We start from the raw sequence: 22,458 nt of genomic DNA, 5'->3' as shown, positions 1-22,458 counted from the left end.
ATGGATGCACTTCACGTTGAACACATAAATAGACGACAGCTCGGCCCTGATGGATGCGGTGGCAGTCAATATAATCACCTGCCTACCACCAAAATGGAAAGGATTGTGTGTTTGCAAGGACAGCTGATGATTTCCATATTGAATGTAGACTGCGATATTCCAGCATGCTTCGCTGGCAGTTAACGGAAATTCGAGACCAATATCCGCCCATCCTTGATATGTGAGTCGGAATGACAACTTTACTCGTATCTCTCGAGATATCATTTGACACCTGTGTAAGTTGTTTTGGACTAATAATAATGATACCTGGTCGGAGCATCTCTAATTGCTCACATTACATAGAATTTCCAGCTGACATTTGCACTTCTGGCCTCACAAAGACCAATAAGTCGAACCATTTTGCGACCAGATACCAAATCTATTCATCAGCAACATGTGTTCCTTAAGAAAAAAAGTATCTGTTACCGAAAGATACAAAATAAAAAACAACAAAGGCAACTACCTGTTTATAATTCACATGCCAACAAAAAACAAGAAGAGAAAAAACCAAAAAAATAAAGAAGTGCAAAAAAAATCGATTCATTGAGCATTGTCGACTAGTTGCTGTGGATATTACAACCCTCCTCTGAGGGGTGGTTTTCCCTTACCCACCCTATTGTAAGGCATATGCATTTTTCGCATCGCATTTCGAAACATTTTTTGCTTGCATTTTGGGTTGTTTTTTGAGCGTTTTTTTCTATTTTTTTTTTTTTTTGGTGTGTTGCATTTTTTTTCTATATTTTGATTGGTGGTAATCTCATTTTTTATGTGCGAAGCGTTAAATTGTTGGGGGTTTTTGATGTCGTAATAGGCGTTACATGACTTTTTAGCTTGTGCTGCAAACATTTTGATTGGTTCACAAATTAAGGGACAAATTGCATAAATTGAATTGATTGTTGGTGCTTTAAGAGTGTTCTTAAAGTGTTTCAGGCTTTTTAGCTTCTTTATTGGATGAGCTCCCAGGCATCTACGATTACTCTGTTGACCCGGGGACATCTGCGTCGCCGTCACAGCGCAAATAGAATGAAAGGCTGTGGAACCAAAAAAAAAAAAAATAAATAAAAATAACAAAGTAGGAAAATAGGAAAATGTGTAGGAAGGGGGGGAAATCGAATTCAATCGTGAGTAACCCACACAATTTTTATTGTTTGTGCGCGGCAAATGTAGCAAACTGTCCAAACGAAGGAATATAGTGAACGGTCAAACGAATCCACGAGACTCGCCACTAAGCGTCTGTCCGCCAGTTCATCTGTCCAGTGCAAATAGTCGAGGACGCAAAAGGATGGGCTGACTAGGACGCGTGTGCAACCCCCACACTCACACACTCACACTGGCACACACACACACAGTTGGCAGGCACACGCTGCTGTCGTTTATTTCGACTTCCTTTTTCTCTATAGCGGATGCTGGACATTATCGATGGCATAGCAACGACAACGACAACAACAACAGTCAAAAACAACAACAATGAGATTTTTTTTTTGTTTCCATGCTGCATGCATACGAGTATATGCCCATGTTTGTGTGTGTGCATACATATATATATGTATATTTTTAACCATTGTTATTTTACGTTAACTAAAGTGCCATCAGGGGCAGATGTTTTTTTCTCTTCTATCTCTCAGTGCTCGTCATGTAGGCGATTCTAGTTCTCCATCTCCGTTTCTCCCTCCCTTTCTGCCAACAGATTTGAATGAGAGTGGACATTGACGAAATCTACAAATTTTTTTGTTGTGTAAGGAGACAAACAAACGATTATAAGTCCACTCTCTTTTACTGATTTTATTACACATTTCTTATCACGACTCATAGTAATTGGCTAAGTAAAATCGAGTTCGATTATCGTATCTATACGAGTAGCTTAACAAAAGCACAGTAAATTAATTGGAAAAAAATTTTAAAATTTAGAATTTTTTATTTTGTATTCTGAATCTTTAACTTAATGCCTTTGCTCAACCAATTAAACATTTTTTTAGAATTTCATGAATAAAGTCCTGATTGTTGTTTATTACCTTTCTCCTCAATTTTTGTTATATTTTTGTAAATACCATAAGCCGAATCTTTTTAAATTTGAAGAGCTACCTTTTTCCCACATCTAAGCAATTGAACATCGTAAAGTAAAAATGTTAAGTTGGAGTATTTTTTAAATATAAAATGTATATTTTTATTTTTTATTTAAAAATACAAATTTTTATAATATGTATAATTTAAAAATATTTACATATATTTAAATAATATTAAATAATATTAAATCCACTGTACAATTTATTTAATATTATTTTTATAGAGTTTTTAAGTCATCGAATTTATTAAGTCAATTGTTAATAAATTCGATTGTAGGAATTTCGTTATTTTGGTTTCTTTGTCGAGTTTTTGTTTCTTTTTAAAGATTTTTTAGGTGAGACATTTCAGTTGCTAAGAAATTCGTTTTTAAGAATTTCTTTATTTCGGTTGCTTTGTCGAGTATTTGTTTCGTTTTTAAGATTTTTGTTTATGTCAAGTTTTTTGTTCGAAATTGTTAATGACGAGCTTTTATATATGATTGAACCCAATTTGCGAAAGCGACTATAAGACAAAATATTAAAGCAAAAAGAAGCACCCCCATCAATCCATGTTGGCGATGAGTTTGACGTCCATTAGTTTTTAACAGCATGTCGCATTTTGATGTTAAGGTTTCGAAGATGTCTTTTTTGTCATGCAAATAACAATGCACCGATGCTTTTTGAGTCTGTAAATATAGTTGCGACTTTTGCAAATTTACCTCAATTGAAATTAAATTGTAGTATCTACAAACCTTTGTATGCTCAAAAAGCTGATGAAGATCTGGGTCGTTGCAATTGCAGTCAAATGGATTATGATTAATTCCAAGTTGCAAATCCTGACTTATTCCAAATATTTCCTTTGGATTGGTCAAGGAATTATAGTTGAAGTTGATTGTATGCAAGCTCTTGAAAGACTCCGTTAAATTGTCAGGCAAATGTTCAATTAGGTTGCGCGAAAAATCAAGTAGCCGAGTTTCGTTAAAATTATACTGATATATTTCGAATGGCATCATTGAGTAATTATTGTTTTGTAATAATATTGAATACGGACGAGATTCCGATAAACATTTAAAGTTTATATTGGTACGATTCGAACAGTTAGCCAGAACTTTTGATGTGCCGACTAGATCACACCCACAATCCTGATGTATGACAACACTTTTCACATTAATTATGCTTAAGAACAAATAAAATAATGGAGGCTTCATTTTGATGAACAAGCGAATAAATAACACGACAACTTCTTTTGAACAGGTCTGCTTGCCGTGAAACCTTGAGAAATAATAGCGACACAAAATTGTCGAACTGTTAAAAGCTTTCTTATCTAAAAGCCACTGTCTAAATAAAAAAAAAAGGCTATGACTACGATTGGTTATCGAACTGCAGTCTAGTGCAATGTATATGCACAATACATTCAAATAAATGACGGAAAACCTCGGTTCTTTTCTATTCTGGTCGAATGTTACGTTCGCCCCATGTACAAAACCCATAAGAAAAAAAGTTGGTTCGAAACGTAAAAGAACTGAGTGGCAGAGGAAAAAGGCTATAAGAAGCGTTTTTTACAGTTCAATCTGAAAGTGAATTTAATTAATTTCTTAATGTCAATTAATTGAATATTGTAATTGAAAAAAGTTTATGCATATAATAATATGCGTGGAGGACGTTGCGGGTTAAACTGTTGACTTATTACATCAGAAGCTGCGATTATTGGGTTTTTTAATTTCAACCTTTAACTTTAAATACAACTGACTGTTGGTTGACTTCTATAGATGTATTAAGCTCGTTGAACAAATAATTTAACATTTTTTTTGTGACTCATATTTGTTTTCATTTTTGTTGACTTTGATAAGAGTTGAATTGGACTATATGCACGTATAAATTGTGAAAGTCATGCCAAGTTCCGCAACCGAGGAAGGAAGGTTTGCAAACCAGGAAGGTTTGCAACCCAGGAAAAATAAGTGTTCACTGATAACCTATTGAATTATACGTTAATAATATATTAACCATTTAAGTTTTGAAGTAGAGTAAGTAATAGTAATTATGCATTTTAAATATTTAAATTATGAAGAAAGTGTTAATTATAATATTACTCTCGGATATCTGAAATATTTTACTTTTTATTTGTCATCACTTGTAGATTATAAGCACTACCATCATTAAAACTAAACTGAAACCATCAATCACTCGAATCCTATTGATATGTCACACAATTTTCTGATTTTATACAGTTTAGCATATCTCTCATTAAACATGTTTGCAATTGGTTGCGGCTTCCGCAATTGCAAAGAACGAAAGCAATTGTATGTGATGAAACTGTTTATGGAGGTAGTTTTTGGTGGAGAACCGTTTTTGTATAATTAAGGTTATTATTTAATGTAAGTTGCAAAAATATTTGGAGTAAAGAGCATTTTACTTTTCAAGGAATAGAAATTCTGATTTAAAAAAAATCATAAATTTTTTAACTTAAGATCTATAGGATATTTAATATAATAAATAATCTTTCGACGATAATATGGCTGAGCTGCGAAAGAAATGCGATAATTTAGATGATGCCAAAACAATCACTTGGTTGAGAAGCAGTTTATCTTTTGTTGTCTTGCTTGTTAGCAGCGCCTACTTAAAAATTTGTTCCACCTACCACATAGGAGTGCTCAACCAGCGGACCTTGGTCAGCTGTTGGGACTGGTCGAGGAAAGGAAAAGTTGTTGGCGGCAGGCGGGCGAGCGTGCGCAATTCCAGTGAAAATTGTTTACAGAAATAAATTATCGGCTATTCAGCAAATCCTTCGACGCGTGTGAGGGTGAGGACGTAACTCAGAGAGGATGAAAATGGCCATCTTAGGTGCCGACATGACGTCACGCTCGGGATCAGCAGCAAGGTCTATAATTGGCCACAGATGCTGGTTCATGGTGCAGTTTTTGGTAATGATTATGCGTAAAACTGAACAATTTATTCGTGTGGCAGTTCCTAATGTGGGCGCCAAAGACAGAGAGAAAAAGAGAGAAATAGCAATCAACAGCTCATCGACATCAGACAACAACTGTTTGATAAGGATAAGGGCATCGTGTTCAGCACGCAGGGTAAGAGTAGCGCCTCATGGTCTATGGTCAAGAATAGTTATGAGTATGTGTGCAAGTGTGTGTGTGTGAGTGCGTATCGATGGCTTTTTACGGCACCCTTGCGTGTATCAATCAACTAAACACCCACACACTATGCACTCACAGTCAGTCTACTATATATCTCTCCCACCCCTCAACTCCTGTACATTATTAACCCCCTTTTTTCGTCGCAGCCCATGCAGCGCATTGCCAGTTTTGGCATAGTGAAAAACCTTGTAACACTTTTCGAACCAACTTCGAACAGCCTCGAATTATTTTGGAATTGCTACTTGGCTTATTTTTAGACGGACAGCGTCTAAAAATGGCTACTCACATCCCAACCGAACACCAAAGCAGCCCAACTTTAACTCCAACTCCAACTCCCACTCTTACTTCAATTCTAACGGCAACTCAATACATGTGTGTACATATATGTATGTATGTGTGCATTCAATATGGCGTGTACACTGCTGATTTTTTGTAGCCTTCAATGTTGTTGATAGTTCTGGGGGTGGTTCTATTGTAAATACCTATTTTATGTTCAGCCCTGTGGGAGATTTTTCCGTGGCATTAATAATACTTTCATGTTTACCATTGTGTGCTGGCTGCTGCGGTTCTTATGTAGATTGTCGGATAAGCCAAACGAAATAAGCATGAAGGGTAACTACAAAATGGATGCATTCCACACACACACACACACACACACACATACAAACAACTGCACACAACATTTTGGTGTGGGGTAGATGACAAACTCACTTAGTCTAGTGTTCAAATATAGCTAGAAAACAACTTATTACTTTCCTATTTCTTTGAGTTGCTAAACAAGCTCTAAATGTCTCTATAAGAGTGATTTATATATATATATATACTACATAACTTTCATTAACATAATACTTATAAGTAATGCTACTTAAAATTCCATATATAATTAAATACTCTTACTCGTAACTTTAACTTTGATCTCTGAAATAAGCTTTAAAAAAATCACACAAAAATAATAGAATAGGACCAAAAGGTGCAAAATGAGCAACAGCTGTCAAGAGAATAAGGGGAGACGAGAAGAAAACAAAAAACTGAACTCATGGCATAGATGAGAAACCCAAATTACACCTTTCAAATGGTCAGCAGACAGTCGAACAAGCATTTCAAACAGTTGGATATCCTGAATGACCCCGGCTAGTTCCATTTAACAAACCAGATTCTTTACTTCTTTGTGAGCGCAGAGTTTTTTGTCTGTGGCTCGAACAAAGGGCCGCAAGGATGGCAGAACAAGACCACAAGCCGAGATAAGAGACGATTGCAAGGATCTTTAGGTAGCACAATAAGGTTAGGGTCCTGCTTGGCCAGATAAACATCTTGAAAGTCGCTTGTGTGTGCCACAAGCCAAAATGATGAAAGTCCATTGAGTTATTAGCTATTTAAGTGCGGTCAAATGATCAGGAGTCTGCTCTTGACTTCGACTAAAAGGATATGCAAAATCGAATATCAGATGCGATCTTAAGCTTTAACTGTATTACTCAAGACCACCATCAATGTGTAGTCCCCTAATTTCCAGTGTCTCATAAATATCAATTATGCTTTGGCTGCATAATTTTTAATGAGGAAAAACGGTATTTCTTTCGAATGAAAATTGAAAATTTTTTAATGAACAAATATTCGAAATATTCATTTGTCCCCACTCCAAAAATGCTGCAGCCAATGGCAAAGAAGCTGAAAAACCTATTTATAAAATGCTCAAAAACTCAGCAAGAAAACTGCGTTTAAGGGACGGAAAAAGAAAATGTAGTTTCCACTCAAGAGCACGCGACAGTTGTTGTTGACTTCGTCGATCCGAAGTGCGCGTGACGAACTCCCCGAACAATCCTCGATCCTCAATACTCGATCGATCCCTCTCTACTTCATGTATAAGGCGTTTGCCCATGCGCGTGCTTATGCGTTTTTCATTATTATATCATTTTCTTTTCTTTCCGTTTTCACGCAAAATACCAGTAATCGATCAATAGAAATTCCTAGACCTTTGTGAGATCTGCAGAGTCTCTCGTTGGTACAATTTGCTTTGGCTAGCCCGCACTTAATAGTTTGATCGTTTAGCAGATGATGGAGCAGTTTTCCCATTCTCCTAAAGCCGGCATTTTGTGACTGAATCATTAATCATATTTCATATAGAATAATAATTTGTATATTATATCATAAGTATATTGTTCTTTATTATATGTTCTAAATATATATTACATAAAAACATTTAGGAACTAATCTATACAATTGTTTTCAATAAATGGGATTCCTCGCACTGGGATTTTACTTAAATTTATCGAAACTAATGTAATTTTGATCCTTTCGCTCAGATTGCGTTAATTTCTTCTTTTTTTTTTGTAAATATTTGTTATTAGTATGCTATAATTAAATGTAATAAAATTGTTGTGGGCTTGGTATAAAATCTCTAGATTTGTACTTCCTTTTGATCTATTCAACATCGAAAATATTGTCATTATGCCAGAAAGAATTGCAGAGTTAAAATAGAAGAAAAATAAAATAATATAAAAAATAAAAATTTTGTTTCTTGTTTGTAATTGTGTGCGTTTATTTATTCGATTATTGTTAAACTTAAAAGAGAAATTATACTAACAAAATACTGAGAATACCAAAGGAAATAGCGCTGAGGTGTCGTTGTTTGTTTTTGTTTTAAGACTAAACTTTTTTTTTTGTTTTTTTTTTTTTTCGTACAAAATTAAATAATACACTAATCTTTGCTTTAGAATTCGATTTTGGACTTTGGACTCTTTGCTGACTTGGCTTGACTTAAGAACTGAGAGCTTAAAGTAAGGCTTATATGCATGAGAATTTTTTTAACCTTTTTCAGGGTTATTTGTTCGGTTCGCGACATTCGTTTGGTTGATCAACTAAATAATACGGAAATTTAGAAATAAGATTGAGGAAAGAAGTGAGAATTGGGGTTAGTTAGAGATTACACATTGAGTTGTGATTAGGGCTTATGTCTAGTGTTAGCTTGCTGTATGGGTTTTTAGGCGTTATTTACAATTCTTGACAACAAAATCAAACTAAAATTACGAATATTTACAATTCTGGGCAACGAAATAGGTTAATAATAATAAGAATAACAATTGTGTGTCATGGGCCTCTGCTTTAGGAGTGGGCATTGCGAGCCATGTGCACGAAGAGTCCGACGGGTCCGTCGCATTTCTCGCCGCACATGTTGCACTTGAAGACATCGTCGCAGCTGTGGTAGCCCATGTGGATGGTGTAGAGCACAGCGTCCTTGAAGTAAATATCACAATACTTGCATTCATAGATGGCCGGCGAGCTGTTGCTGTTGCTGCTGATGGCGCTGCTGCTGCCTGTGGATGAGGATGAGCTGGAGACGGAGACGGAGGCTGTGGCTGTGGCAGTGGCGGCAACAACAGACGCTGAGCTCGACACGGAGACGGAGGCAGTGGCTGGAGGTGCTGCATTGCTGCTGGCATTGGAGCTGTTGCCCGAACTGGATGCTGTTGAGCTGGCACTGGTGTTTGCCTGTGGCACATGGCTGGTTTCCATCGACTCATCAGCCGAACTGGCACCCGAGCATGGATCATCGGCCAGCTGCTTGACGGCGCTGCTGCCGGCAATGGGTGACGAGGCAGTGGGCAGCTTTAAAGGCTGTTCCGGTGATGACATGGCGGCAGACTTGAGGTGCAACAGTGTGTCGAGCTTCAGCACGCGTCCTTTGCGGCGCGACGCTGTGCTGCTGCTGATCAATGTGTATCCTCGTCCTTGATCTTCAGATTCATGGCCATGTGATTCATGTGGCTGCTGTGTGGCAGCATCTCCTCCTTGATGGGTGTGCCTTGGGACAGATCCATTGCCGAATCCACTGACTTGCGCTCAAAATCATCGTCCTGGTCGTCGTCCTCTTCGTTATCGCTCTGTGCGGTTTGCTCGTGTTGTTGGTGCAGATATTGCTGCTGCTGTTGCTGGTGCTGCTGTTGGAATTGATCGTGCATCCGTGGCGACAATTGAGCCAGAACAGCGGCCTGCTGCTGGGCGGCAAGCATCTGCAGATTGAGATTCCAGTAGGGGAAAAAGGCCATGTTGTGGTTCTGTTGCAGCAAACTGGCCAAAGGCGGCAGCAAAGCACTAGGTAGACTGGGGGGCTGTTCGCGCTCCTGGCTGGCTACGCTCTTGGCCGGCGATGGTGGAGAAATAGCTGCCGCAGGTGTGGCTGCAGCTGTTGGGACTGCTGCTGCTGCTGGAGGCGGTGGAGCAACTGTTGTTGTGGATGGCAAGGGGAATCCTTGAAGTGCTGCCGAAAGCTGTGATGTTGCTGCTGTCACGGGAACAACCACGGACTGCTGCTGCTGCTGCTGCTGCTGCTGCTGCTGTTGAGCAACTGCGGCGGCATTGCTGCTGCGCTTGCTGGATCCGCTGCAGCTGGAGCTGCTTCCCGAGATGGACTTGCTCTTGGGTCCTCGGCGAGTGCCGTAGACATCGATAACAAGCGAGGGATTCGGTGTGCCATCCTCATCCAGAACCATGCCGGGCTTGTGACCATATTTGCGCAAATGCAACTTGAAGCTGTGGCAGTATTTGGTGGCATAATCGCAGTCGGCGCAGCGATACTGATACACCGAACTGTGCGACTTGCGATGCGAGTTGAGCATGGATTTGTTGACACATGTGTAGCTGCATTTGTCGCACTGGAAGGGCTTTTGGTTCTTGTGCTTGCGAATGTGATACTCCAGATGATGCTTGAACTCGGTGACAAACGGACACTTGGCACACTGCAGAATCTTGTCCGGTTTCATGTGGGTGCGTGTGTGTGCCCAAAAGTCTACCTTGGTGATGGCAACAACTCCGCATGTCTTGCACTTGTAGTTCTTCATCTTGCCATGCGAATTGTAGATGGGCATGCGGATGTTGGTATCATCATCCTCGGACTCGGCCATGTACTTCATGTCCTCGCTGGAATTGGACATCAAATCATGTTCCTTTTCCGGCTCGGCACCATTCGATTGCTGGGACTTGGCCGGTGATTTTGGTGGTGTCACATCCATGGGAGGTGTGAGCGCCTGCAATTTGTCCCCAGTTTGCAGTGTGGCTGCAACACCAGCTGATGTTGCCGCTGTTGCTGTAGGTGTTGGCTGTGGACTGGGACGCATGTTGCTGGCGTAATAGTGCTGCATGGGATTGGGCAATCCTGGCGGGGTTAGCGGATTGAAGCCGCCTAATCCAAGATGATGATGTTGCTGCTGCTGCTGGTGTTGGGCGGCTTGGAAGTGTTGCTGGTATTGCTGCTGCTGCAACAGTTGCTGATGCAGTGTGATATCAAAGTGTTGCAGACTGTTCTGATCGTTGTTGCTGGGCGATGGCGTCATTGCCGCTGCACACAGCGTATCCATGGGCTGCTGCTGCTGTTGTTGTTGCTGCTGTTGCTGTTTCAGATATTGCTCCAGTTGAGTGCTGGGCAGATGTGGCGATTGCCTTGGACTGCTGGCATTGCTGTTGTTGCTCTCGTGTTGTGGCTGCTGTTGATGGTGCGACATGGGCTCCTGCTTGATGTTGGCGGCAAACATGCTGCTGTACCAGGCATTGTGTTGCTCATAGTTGGCCGACGCCGTGCTCGTCTCCCAGTTCTGCATCTTGGGCTGCTGTTAATGCTCACGGCTGCAATCAAGAGAGAGGGAGAACAAATCGTTATTAACTGCGCCTGCGTCAGGTTTTTTTGGTGTTATATCTGCGTTTTTTTTTTAGCGTTTTTCTTTTTGCTTCTATTTTTATTTTTGCCACCCCTACGCGTGCCACTGCCACCGCCACCCTACTCCAACCGTAAGGGATGAGGCGTTTAGTGAGTGTTTTTGCCGAGGCTCAACAAAATGGCTAATATAGCACTGAACGTGGAAATTGTATATTTCGTATCCTGGAGTGCTCACCTATTCGATACTCGTGCTGATTTTGATACTATATATATTCCAAATGTTATGTGGATGATCTAAACTGGTGATGATGATGATGATGGTGTTGCTTGAATGCGTCTGCACGCTGTAGAAACAAACTTGCGACTGACTGATGATTGCAAAATACTTTTGGCTTATATGCACATTGCAGCGTTGCATGCGTTGCATGTGTGTGGCTCAGGTAGACGACGCACGCGTCAAGGGATTAGACGGGGAAAAAAAGGTGAGCCGAAAGTCAGGTATCGCGAGGTCGCGAGCTCGCGACTTCGCTCCTTGATCCCATTCAAGCTGGATTAGAGAACGCGACCAATAACAAAAGCCAGACCAAAAAGTAGGAAAGAAAAATTACGCACATTTGAATATGCGGATTTGGATTGATCCGGGCACAGAGAGCTTAAGCTATGCAGATTAGAACGCGAACACGCGAAATGCTACGAAATTTTCCCCTCGCACTGGATTAAAGTTAATCAGCGTGGATCAAAGTGCCCAGAAGACGGGATTTAGGCGGGAAGGCGCAGTCCTTAGACCTGTAAATCCACAAAGCCGTCTTCTTCACGGTAGACGCGTTTCGCGTTTAATAATAAAAAGCAAAAGGATTTAAGTTAATTGTCGGCAACAGGATCAGTGCTTAATCTATCTACCTTTCCCCTTTCTTTCGAGCGGGACGCAACATTTGCGCTAATGTCGTCTGTATTTTGTTAAAAGAATGACCAACAGCTGCACTATCAATTCTATTTTCTTTGGACATTACACGTTTAATAGTAACTTAATATTTTTACATATGCTCAGCGATTTATTTTGTGCATTCCAAAAATTTAACCGCGCCATCATCGCGCACAAATAGACGATGAGCAGTCTTAAACAATCTTAAAATCGTATACAAAATAGTTTTTTATTTCGTTTTTTTTTTTAATTTCGAGCAATTAAAAATTCCAATAGTACTCAAAAATGTGTTACGTTTTTTAAAATGATATTTTTTAAGTTAATTGTCGAACAATAAAAAATGGTTTACTTTTATTTTTCATATGGTTTCTTTAAACATCATCTAATGAGGAAAATTATTTTCAATGCCCTTGCTATATTTCGCATGAAACTCATTTTAATTTCAATTTAAACATTTCAAATTAATTTGCATTGAGATTTGTGCAAATTTTCAAATGCATTTTTAAAGAGTTCTCCAATTACTGAACAGCTTGCCATTGCCTTTCTTCCCCTTGCCATCCTTTCTCCTACGCGATTTGCGTAGTTTTCAAATAAAGCTATTATTATTCTATATTTTTTTTGCGATTCCTTTTTTTGTTTTTGTTTTTGCCTATTGCAAATTTCACTGCAGTTGGCGCATTTTTGGCCAATTGTTTGTGCTTTTAAGTAAATATTATTAAAAACGCAAAACGTCAGCAGAGTGCTATAGAACAAGAGTGTGTGTGTGTGTGGGGCGGGTAGGGGGGAGGGGGGTTTAGCGTTGCCTGGTAGCCGAAATATCTATAATAATCATAGCCGTACTTATGCATAATTGATGGTACAGGAAATTTGCGCTGCACAAGTTTTCCTCTCAATACGAGAGCAGTAAAAGCAACAAAAACAAAACAAAATAATAAGTATATTGTATAATGTGCTTAGCATATTTATTTAATTTAGCTAGTGATATTTTTAAGAACCCAAATTAATTGGCTTGTCAGTGCCGTGCAGCAGCAACAAAGAGTGCAGCGCTTGCAACTTGTCTGCTTTTTTGCACACCCAACAACAACAGCAACAAGAACAACAAAGGCAAAAACTAAAGGCCAAGTGTAAAATTAATATTACGCCGGCTACATGCCACTCTGTGGATGAAAGAGGCAGTCGGATAAGGGGGACAGGAGCAGTCGAGAGGTGGGCGCGAGGGGGAGGCATGCTGCAGGGGGATATGGGAAACGAGTGTGAATGCAACGCAACCGAAACTGCAAACTGCAAAGTAAACTAAACATGTGCTAGTCGTTTGGCCAACCAAGCAACCAACCCCCCAGCAGCCCACTCGCCACCCCCTTTGTAAAAATATCATGAAAATGGCAAAAATGGAAAATTCAGACGCAGAAAATGCGCCACAAAAAATGTTTTTGTTGTAAAATGGCAACGGCATCAGCAGCGGTTTTTGCGGAGCGCAGAGATGCGGGATGCACAAACTGCACTAGATGAATGTGCATTATAAAAAATTATTTATATTTAGTTATTGTTGTTGTTCTTCGTGTTGTTGCTAGAACATCTTTTTGTTTATAGGATATGCATGTGTATATAGAGTACAATATGTGTGTTTGCATGTTTTTAAAGAACGCCGCATGGAATCTGTGCTAGGGTGAGAGAGGAGCTTTCAATGCCAACGAGCACATTTAAAGATGCCTTCAGATATTTCGGATATGCTCGTCATACTTAAATCGTAACTCATCCATTCGATTTGTGCCACGTTCTATTGTCAGCGAACATTAAACGTGTACTAAAACAGCTGACAATCATTTTAGCATTTGTTGCCAACAAAAAAAAAAAACGATTTCGAAAAAAATATAATAAATTTAACAGAATTGCTCGACTAGTAATTATCCTAATTATAAAATACATTTTTAAATTAATCTGATTTTAATTCATTAAAAAATTTTAATTATATCCTAAAAGAATTTTGAACAAACTTTAAAATAAATAAATAGCTGTCTATATTCGATTTTTAATATCATATAAAATTAATATCATTATCTATTGGGATTTTTTAAAATACACTAAAAATTTAATATAGTATTTTTTTTGTATTTATAATTCAGTTTACAAAAGAGTTCTCAAGAGCATATCGTTATTCGACAAAGAGGACAAAGAACAACACGTAAAATTTGGCAGGCGAAAAGAGAAAAGCGAACAACGAGACAGGCATTAAAAAATTGCAACGTTGACTTTGAATTATAGTTGCATGTCTAAAATTAAAATATTAAAAAAGAAATTCAAAAGAAATTGCTAAAAAGTCTGAGACGAGGCGGCGAGTAAGAAAGGCGGGCAAAAAATACAACAAGCAGTCGTCGGACATGTAAACAAATAAAATTAGCTGCCAGGCAACGGCAACGGCAACGACGAGTGAATTGAACAGGGGCGGACTGGGGTCGTTCTTGGACAGGGACACAGCGGGCTGGGGGGAGGCGTGCCTGTTGCGGCGGGATCTAGCAAACTGCACGGGCAAAAAACAAGTTCGCTAGATCGGCTAAAAGCCAGACAGATTTTGAAATATTGTTTAAGAATTTTTGCCGTTGCATTTTCAGCAAATTATCTATGTGTGTGTTTGTGTGTATGTGTGTGTGTGTGCAATAGTGAGTGTGTCTCTAAGGTTAGACGCAAAAAGAAGCAAACGACAACAAAAAGAGGAACACCATCAACTAGGGAATAGCAGAGACAGCAAAAAAATAATAAGAAGGGTCATTCTGCTAATGCTAAAGTCTACTTATATATAAATACTAGAGCTGTTGACGGTAATTAACATAGCAAAAACAATAATTGTTATTAAATAATTTTCGAAGTAAAATAGTTTTCAATTCATCTGGATTGTGTACATAAATATTTGAAATGCCCACAGAGAACAATTAAAACAGGATTTATGATTTTTGTTATGCCTCAACATTTTGTTATTTGCGGTATTCTCTCGAAATTCGCACTATTTTGAAGCTTTAGCAAATTACAAATTTTGTTTATTTGTTTATGTGAAGCACAGCTGGCGAGCCTCGAAAGGGCAAACAACAAGCGAATAGTAAATCTATTACCATATATTTCGCTCATTATTTACTAAAGTTGCAATTAGCTAAATAACAACAACATGCGTAGATTTTATAATTAATCAGAGTAAAGCGTATTATTTACATACCTTGGGCGAAAGCACTGCAGATAAATCTCCAAAATTTTCGGGATTCGGTAATCGGGAACCGGAGGCTCTCGCGCTCTCTTCTACACTTGACCGCGGCACCGTTAAACTCAACAAAACGACGATAAATGTGCGTGCGAAACAAAAAACACACGCACTCACACACTCACGCACACGCGCACGCAGTTGGGAGGTGGTGTGTTAGTGTGTTGGTGTGTTGGTGGCTGCTCCTTTTTTGTCGTTTTTATCTATTTTTTTGGCTTTTGCTTTTTAGTTTGTTGTTTTTTTCGTTTTTTTGTATGCCAAGTTCGCGCATGTGCGAAATACCCGATTAAAGGCTGTTTTCTAATTTTCAAATCCTGCGCTATTGTTTAATTATTATTATTGAGCATTTAACACATTCACTAGTTCATTAGTTCATTTGCTTGTGTTGGATTTTAAGCTTATTTTTTTAAGAGCAATTTGTTGTTTTTGGTTTCGTTTTCGTTTCACTAGTCGTCCTTTTTGTGATTTTTGTGATACGGTTGTTTTGCGGATGCTGCTGTGACTGCTCCTAAGCAACGTTCGGCTTATGCGAGGCACTGAGCACGACTGACACGAATTCCTACTCAACTGGCAATAGTCATAGCTAAAAATCTCCGCATAGTGCAGAAGAGCTCAAAATGCAAAGAAACAAATGTGAAAAGTGCATGCACAAAAGCAAAAACACACAACAAAACGAACACAAAACACTCACGCGCACACACAAAAACGCACTCATACTCACTCAGAGCAAAAACGCACGCACAGCAGCCGCCAGCAGCCGAGTTGGATGTATTGTGACCGAGAGCGTGAGGGGATGCGCTCATTTCGCTCAATTACAACGGTAAAAACAATTCACTCAAAACGGGACTGTAATACACTCAACAACATTCGAGTGAAATATGCCCCAACCCCAAAAACAGCCTATGGCGACTGGTCGCTGCCTCCACAAGTCCTCGCTTTCGCTCTCTGTCTCTCTCTCTCGCTCGTCGCTTGCTCTCTTTGTCCTGGAGTTGAGTCTCTAATGTGCATCCTTTTTGGCCACGCGCTGTATTTGTTGCAGTTTAGACTCGCAGCTGCCGCAGTTGTCCGCTCATTTATTTTTTGCCAAATATTCCCTTCATTATTGATTATTGATTTTTGGTCTTATGCGTCTGTTGCTCTCTGGCTCCATCGCATCCCTCTAGGCTCCATCCTTTGGCTCCATGGTGCATTGCCACTGCACCTTTGTTGAGTGGGATGTGGCGCCCACAAATATTTTGGGCATTGACGCCTTCGGGCTGTGTCGGCAGTTAAGCAACTTAAAGCTGGCGTTCATTATGAAGTTGTGTGTGAACTGCAACTGATGAAAGTAACACGAAGCATGCAACATGCGCTGCATAAACTGTTAGCTACAAAGTTCTAGATGCCTTAAAGACTTTTATAACTCTTGTGCTTTCGCTTTCAAATGTTTTGCTCTTTTATGTGGCAGAAATCACTTAATTTATATTGAGGTTGTGGTTTCTGAGTAAATACTCCGTATCGTGTTAAAGGCATTAGTGTACTTAATTTAAAAAGTGTATTAAAAAATTCCAAAATTCTTGAAAAGTGTCTATTTGTAAGGTTCATATTTTATGCAACTTATAAATTATTAAATGAGTAGTATTGTAGTATTATATTTTATTTTAAACTTAGCGCATTTCATGAAATTGAAGTGTTTATAAAAAAAAAAAAATTAATCAGTTTTTTTCTAAATATTGTTTAGAATAAAATTCTACATGTACTATAATTTTGTTACATTATGCTGATAACACATAGTTTAAAATTATAGAAAATCCTCTATGAGGCACTCTAAAGGTTTTGGGAAAATATAATTACTTTGCAGACAAATAATAATAATAATAACGATAACTAAAATATATAAATATATTAAAAAGAATCCTTAAAATTCGGGATGAATTGTAACAATTTCAAATTCTATAATATAATATTACGAATTTATCTATAACAAGTACATGTGATATTGGGAAAATGTGCATGTGGTTGTAGAGTATGATGACTTTTAATGTGCCGAAATATGAGTATGAACAAGATAAATAAGTTTGGCTGTCAAATGAAATTTGTTGGCAATATTTACAAAACAAACGATTGCCCAAAATGCAAACAAAACGCTGACAATATGCAAATAAATATAGGAGGATGTGCGAGGACATTCTGCGTGCTCTACATATGCAAGGCAGATTATCTTTGCTTGTGTGGGTGTGTGTGTGGCTGTGCAAAGAGACAGGTAGCCGAGGCAGGACTATGAACATGCCGGGCAAAGTGCGCATCATTGACGTCGTCAACCGGATTAGCGGTGCAGACCGGACTTTGCAGTGGATTTGCGAGGCACTGAAGAAAAAGGCTTAAGGGACTAGCTACCTGACCGCGGACTTTGCCACGGACCGCGTTCATTAATCCTGCATCCGAAGATCCGCCACGACTGCTGGGAAACTAGAGCAACAAAACAGAGCCTAGATTTAAAAGCGATTTAGATGTTGACCGGACGACGGCATAATCCAACATTACGCGAGGAGGATCAGGATCAACCTCTGTGATCCTGATCCAGTCTTGATCATGTGATTAACGCTGCTTAAGGCGGGCGCGGGTGTGTGTGGAGCCGCTGATCCTCGGAATGTGTTATGTAAAATTGTCGCAAATCCATAACAAATGTTTCTTAATCCGCTGCCTTTCCAATCCCTATCCTAACGTCTTGACGAACCAACCTTTCGCATCGCAAGTTTGCACATGTTTAGCGATGACACGCTTGACCTTTTAATTGATTATCGCCTTGATAACGATCGTCTAATTGCTGAGGGTTCTATATGCAAATGATATGCTGGCTTTTCAATAACCTTTGTCCAGCCGATGTCAACAGTTCCTTAAGCCCGGCACGCTTTCTTCTCCCAAAGGCAATGGTGGTGGTTAAGATATTGCATTCTCGTATGCAAATGCGAATCTTGCGGTTGAAAGAATCTCAATTCAAATCCCTACTCCAAGATGAGACCTCATTAGTTTTGTTTGCCTTTAGCGCACTTTTACCCCCGAGCTGAGCTGACCTCACCTTGAGTTTTTAAGCTGATTTCATGCCATGGATGATTTGCCAGTTTCATTCCCTTTTCAACCATTTGTTTTTTGTCTGTGTGGTTTCTTTGGTCTTTGATCTTTGATCTTGAGTGCAAATTGGTTTCTTCGGCTACTGCACAACCTAATTGAGATCTGATGCTATTAGCTCTTACAAAAACTGAGTCTGCATAATTTGTAGTTTGAAAATAAGGAAGAACAATTTGGTTCATTGAATTTGTTCTGAATTTTGGAATGTTGAAAAACTAGGGAATTGTTTACTTTATATCATCATTAAATCTTATTTTGAAATAATGTTATTGCTGCATATTTGTATTCCTTATATTATCACTTAATTTTCCATGCATATATTAATGTTTAGGAATATTGTTTTCGTTTCACTTTAGTGTAAACACTAATAAATCAAGTTCGCGCAAGGATACGCCCACTTGGCTAAGAAAGCAAGAGAGAGACAGGATTCGCAGAAACATTATGCTAAACAGCCAGCTACATCCGTAAATCCTTTTTTAACATGAAAAACCGAAGGATTAAAAAAGGAAACTAGAGCAGCAGACCAACAGACACACGAATACAAATACAAGAGAAACAGAAAAGATACAGAGTACAGCAAAGATACATGGGCATAGCGAAATATGTAGTTGCTCTAATTTTGATTGTTTGTCGTAATGGTTACGCAGTAAAAGTAGCTGAAAAGTAACAAAAGCGTGAAGGACAACGCACATAAAGGCAGGACAATTGCTCAGCTTGGTCGACCGGTGGATTGGTGTACTGTTTTATGAGATACTCTCTGTATTTGGTTGCCCGTGTATTTTCATGGCTAACAGTCCAAAAGGCATCAGGTAATGAGGTTAAGCGTTGGCTTAACAATGAAAATCACTGGAAAATCACGAGAAAGTTCCTTAGCTAAACATGACGAAGACGTCTCCGACGATACAAATACAGCTACAGTCGCAGATACAGATAGAACTATATGAAGATACAGATACATCATGCATATCTTACCGTACTCATTAGACTGCTTGCTCTAGTTATGATTGTTCAAGGACTCGGACTCGGACTCGGGCAAGGCGACAAACACGGAGAAATTACTTCCGTGTAAAGCAGTTTTTTAGAGCTGCGCAAAAACCATAAAACATTTAGTTTTTTATGGCCACGGTTGGCGGCGATAAGCAGCAGGTAGATTATTGGTTTATCGGTTTCTGCACTGTTGGCTGCCGTTTTTTGTTCCGCACTCTTAACCCTTTCATCCATTAAGAAAAAACTGCATACGATTTGTTCGTCCTGTTGCTTTCTCTTTTCCTGTGTGTGTATGTCCTTGTCGAGTTCCAGTGAAACTCGACTTTTTTGTTTCCAACTAATGTTGCACGCTTTGTCTTCTTTATGATCTTACGGTTGTGTTTTTTATGATGCCCATTGTTTCTCGCCTTACTTCTAATACATCCACTGCTATTTATTTCCTTAACCCTTTAAGCGAAAGTTTTTGCATTCCATGCTCGAACGGGTTAAATTAAACTCTGTGCACTTTTTATTAGGCTTTCGATCCTAAAAGGGTCTTCTCTTAATTCCGGGAATGCCGGATCTGTCTCTCTTTCTATCTCTAGGTTTTTGTTCGAGTAAGTTTTCTCGATTTATAAGCACTGGGAAAATGCGTAGAAAAAGGGTTAAACTGCAACGTGAAAGACTGATTTATGGTTAAGTAAGTGTATTTGAAAAATTGTTCAAATTACTGACAAGAATAAAACACTTAAAATATTCGAATATAAAAGACATCGAATTTTGTAAAACTTAAAAATTAATAAAAGAATTCCATTTTTTTTATAATACCAAAAATTTCAAATTATTTGGTACCAAATGAATGAAATCAAACAAAATAATATCTAAAAAAATTGTTTTGGCAACTTAAAAACTTATTTTCTTTTAACTCTTATGGACTTATAAAATAACGTAACTTTTAAAAAATTGTCTGCTCAACAAAATTTATTAAGATATTGAAATTTTATTAATATTATATTACAAAATGTGTATAATAACAAAAATTTATACTTCAAAATTCTTAGGCATTATATTATCTTTAATATGTGTGTTAACCATATTTAAATTGAACGTATTTTAAATGATACCAACAACTTATAAAATAGACTAAGAACTGTAATATGGATATACTCTATATGCAGATATAATTATAGTTTTTGCATTTAATAATATTTATATTAAATTATTTTCTATTCAAGTATAAAACTTTCCAAAGTAGAACCGCTGGATTAGTTTTCTTTAATGGTTTCGGGCGTTACTTTGCAAGTTAACAGATGATACAAATCATTTTCATATGACACCCCAACTCCTCGTCTGACCATCGAGTTACATTTGTAATGCGCCTGAAATTAACGCCACAAAGTCGCTGTCGAGGTTTCTGGCAATGGAAATGGAAATGCATTTCAACAATGGCAGATTCAATACTAAAATTCCGAATTCTGAATCGGAATCCAGAATCCAGAATTCATTGTATGATACCCCTAGGATGCGGCTGCATTAAATCCCAAGCTTAGGCAATTGGCAATTTGAAATGAGCGCCAAAAATGCCAAGCACGTTGCCCAACCCCGAATGTCAACTGGAAAACTCGGCCATCTAATCAGTCTGTCCGGCAGTAACACATTTTCACACTTTCCTGACCCCTGCGGTGCCGCCAACACACTCTACCCGAGGGTAGGAGAGGGAATCAACGGTCATTGGTTGAAAAGTAGAGCGTTGCCGGCGCCGAGAGCTGTGAGCTGACCCCTTGTCAACGTTGTCCTGCATTGGGATCGGCAGAGGTTAAAATTAATGCGAAAATTGTGATTGTGTCACGGAAATTGCGTGAATACGAATTTCGGGGTCACGCATAAGACGCAGGCTCAAGAAGGCAGCAGTTCATAGGGGTGGCAAGGGTCAGGATCACATACATAGTACAACATATCGGCAGCAGGGACTGCAATTTTCAAATTTATTGCTGCACAAACAGAGAGAAAAATGCTCGAAAATTGTAACGATTTCGATTCGCACACGAGACACAAGTAAAAAAGGATTTCCATTTCCATTGTTTTGCATGCTGAGAATTGGTTTCACAATTGAAATCGAAATGCGAATATGGACTGGACTTCAACTGGGTTGCAATTGACCATTCAAATCGCCGGCTGTGGCTGACCCCTCGCCCCGGCTTGACCTTTTTCCGTCTTGATGCCAGCACGCAAAATAGGTGACACATTTAAATAATTTTTCATTACCAATGCACAATGGTCATCAAGCGTTTTTGCAGTGTTCATTGCAAATGGCATTTAATTGTTGACCCCTGAATGAGCATTGTGTACTTTTATGACCGAAAATGTAACGGATTTACTCAAAATCCAAAAACCTAATCAAAAATTGTAGCAGAAATTGCAGCTGTCCCATTAAAACGAGGGAAAAGTTTCCTATGCATATAGTGTCTCTTGCAGTCGGACGAGCTTTTATACACTTTTCCATTATAGCTTAACAGGGATTTCCCCACATGCTGATGATCAAAAAGATTACCTAAATAGCTAGCTCCCAGTTCCTGCTATAACAATATGTCGCTAATGGACAGTGTCGTCAGCCATTTTGTGTACTGCCGACTAAGCCGGAAAACGTAGCGCAAATGCGAATAAAAAATTGAACTGATTACGAAAAGTATATGAGCCTATTAGATGCAGAGACCGAGCCCCAAAAGTCTATGCGTATGCCAAAAGTTGAATTAGTTATGCCATCCAGGTTGATACCCCAACAGCACAAGACACAATGCTGCGACACAAAATGTAAGCAAAGAGAATGGGAGCAGAAGGCAGCATATTTTATTTTCTAATGTAGGCTGTGAAATGACAGATTTAAGATACTTACGACCTACGACAGCTACAGAGCCACAGTGGCTGAGGAATACTCTATGTTTAAATGAACAATTTCCTAATATGAAAGGTCTTAAATCTGAGTCAAAGTGGTCGAGGTTTCTCTAAAATATAACACAGTTAAGTTAACTTGAGTTAAAAAAGTCAACAATTTTTATAAATTTCACTTTTTCTTTAATACATCAAGTATGTAATTGTATTCTTGCTTTTACTATTTGAGACAATTTTTTAATTTTAAAATAAACAACAACTTTCAAAGTTTCATTATTGTAGTAATTATATTACAAGATTAAAACCAACCAAAAACTTTCATTGAATATATAAAGGTTGTGAACTCGTTAATAATATTCAATAACAGTCTAGTCATTTTTAAATAAAAGTACGGTAATTCCTCTTAAAATTCCTGATTTGCAGTTCAACATTCTTAGTCCACTATGCTCTAG

The 22,458-nt window shown here is 38.6% G+C and overlaps 1 protein-coding gene across 1 annotated transcript; it reads right to left on the bottom strand.

Moving 5' to 3' along the window:
- Window positions 1-7,732: 7,732 nt before the first annotated feature.
- Window positions 7,733-15,588, bottom strand: LOC117575325 (protein hunchback). The gene is given in 3 exon segments (XM_034259480.2): window positions 7,733-8,940; window positions 8,943-10,843; window positions 15,002-15,588. Coding segments are annotated over 2 exon segments (2,490 nt in total). The 5' UTR covers window positions 10,819-10,843; window positions 15,002-15,588; the 3' UTR covers window positions 7,733-8,326.
- Window positions 15,589-22,458: the final 6,870 nt, after the last annotated feature.

Source organism: Drosophila albomicans, chromosome 2R (assembly GCF_009650485.2).
Source record: "Drosophila albomicans strain 15112-1751.03 chromosome 2R, ASM965048v2, whole genome shotgun sequence".
Taxonomy (NCBI): domain Eukaryota; kingdom Metazoa; phylum Arthropoda; class Insecta; order Diptera; family Drosophilidae; genus Drosophila; species Drosophila albomicans.
This window is presented reverse-complemented; position numbering and strand designations above follow the sequence as displayed.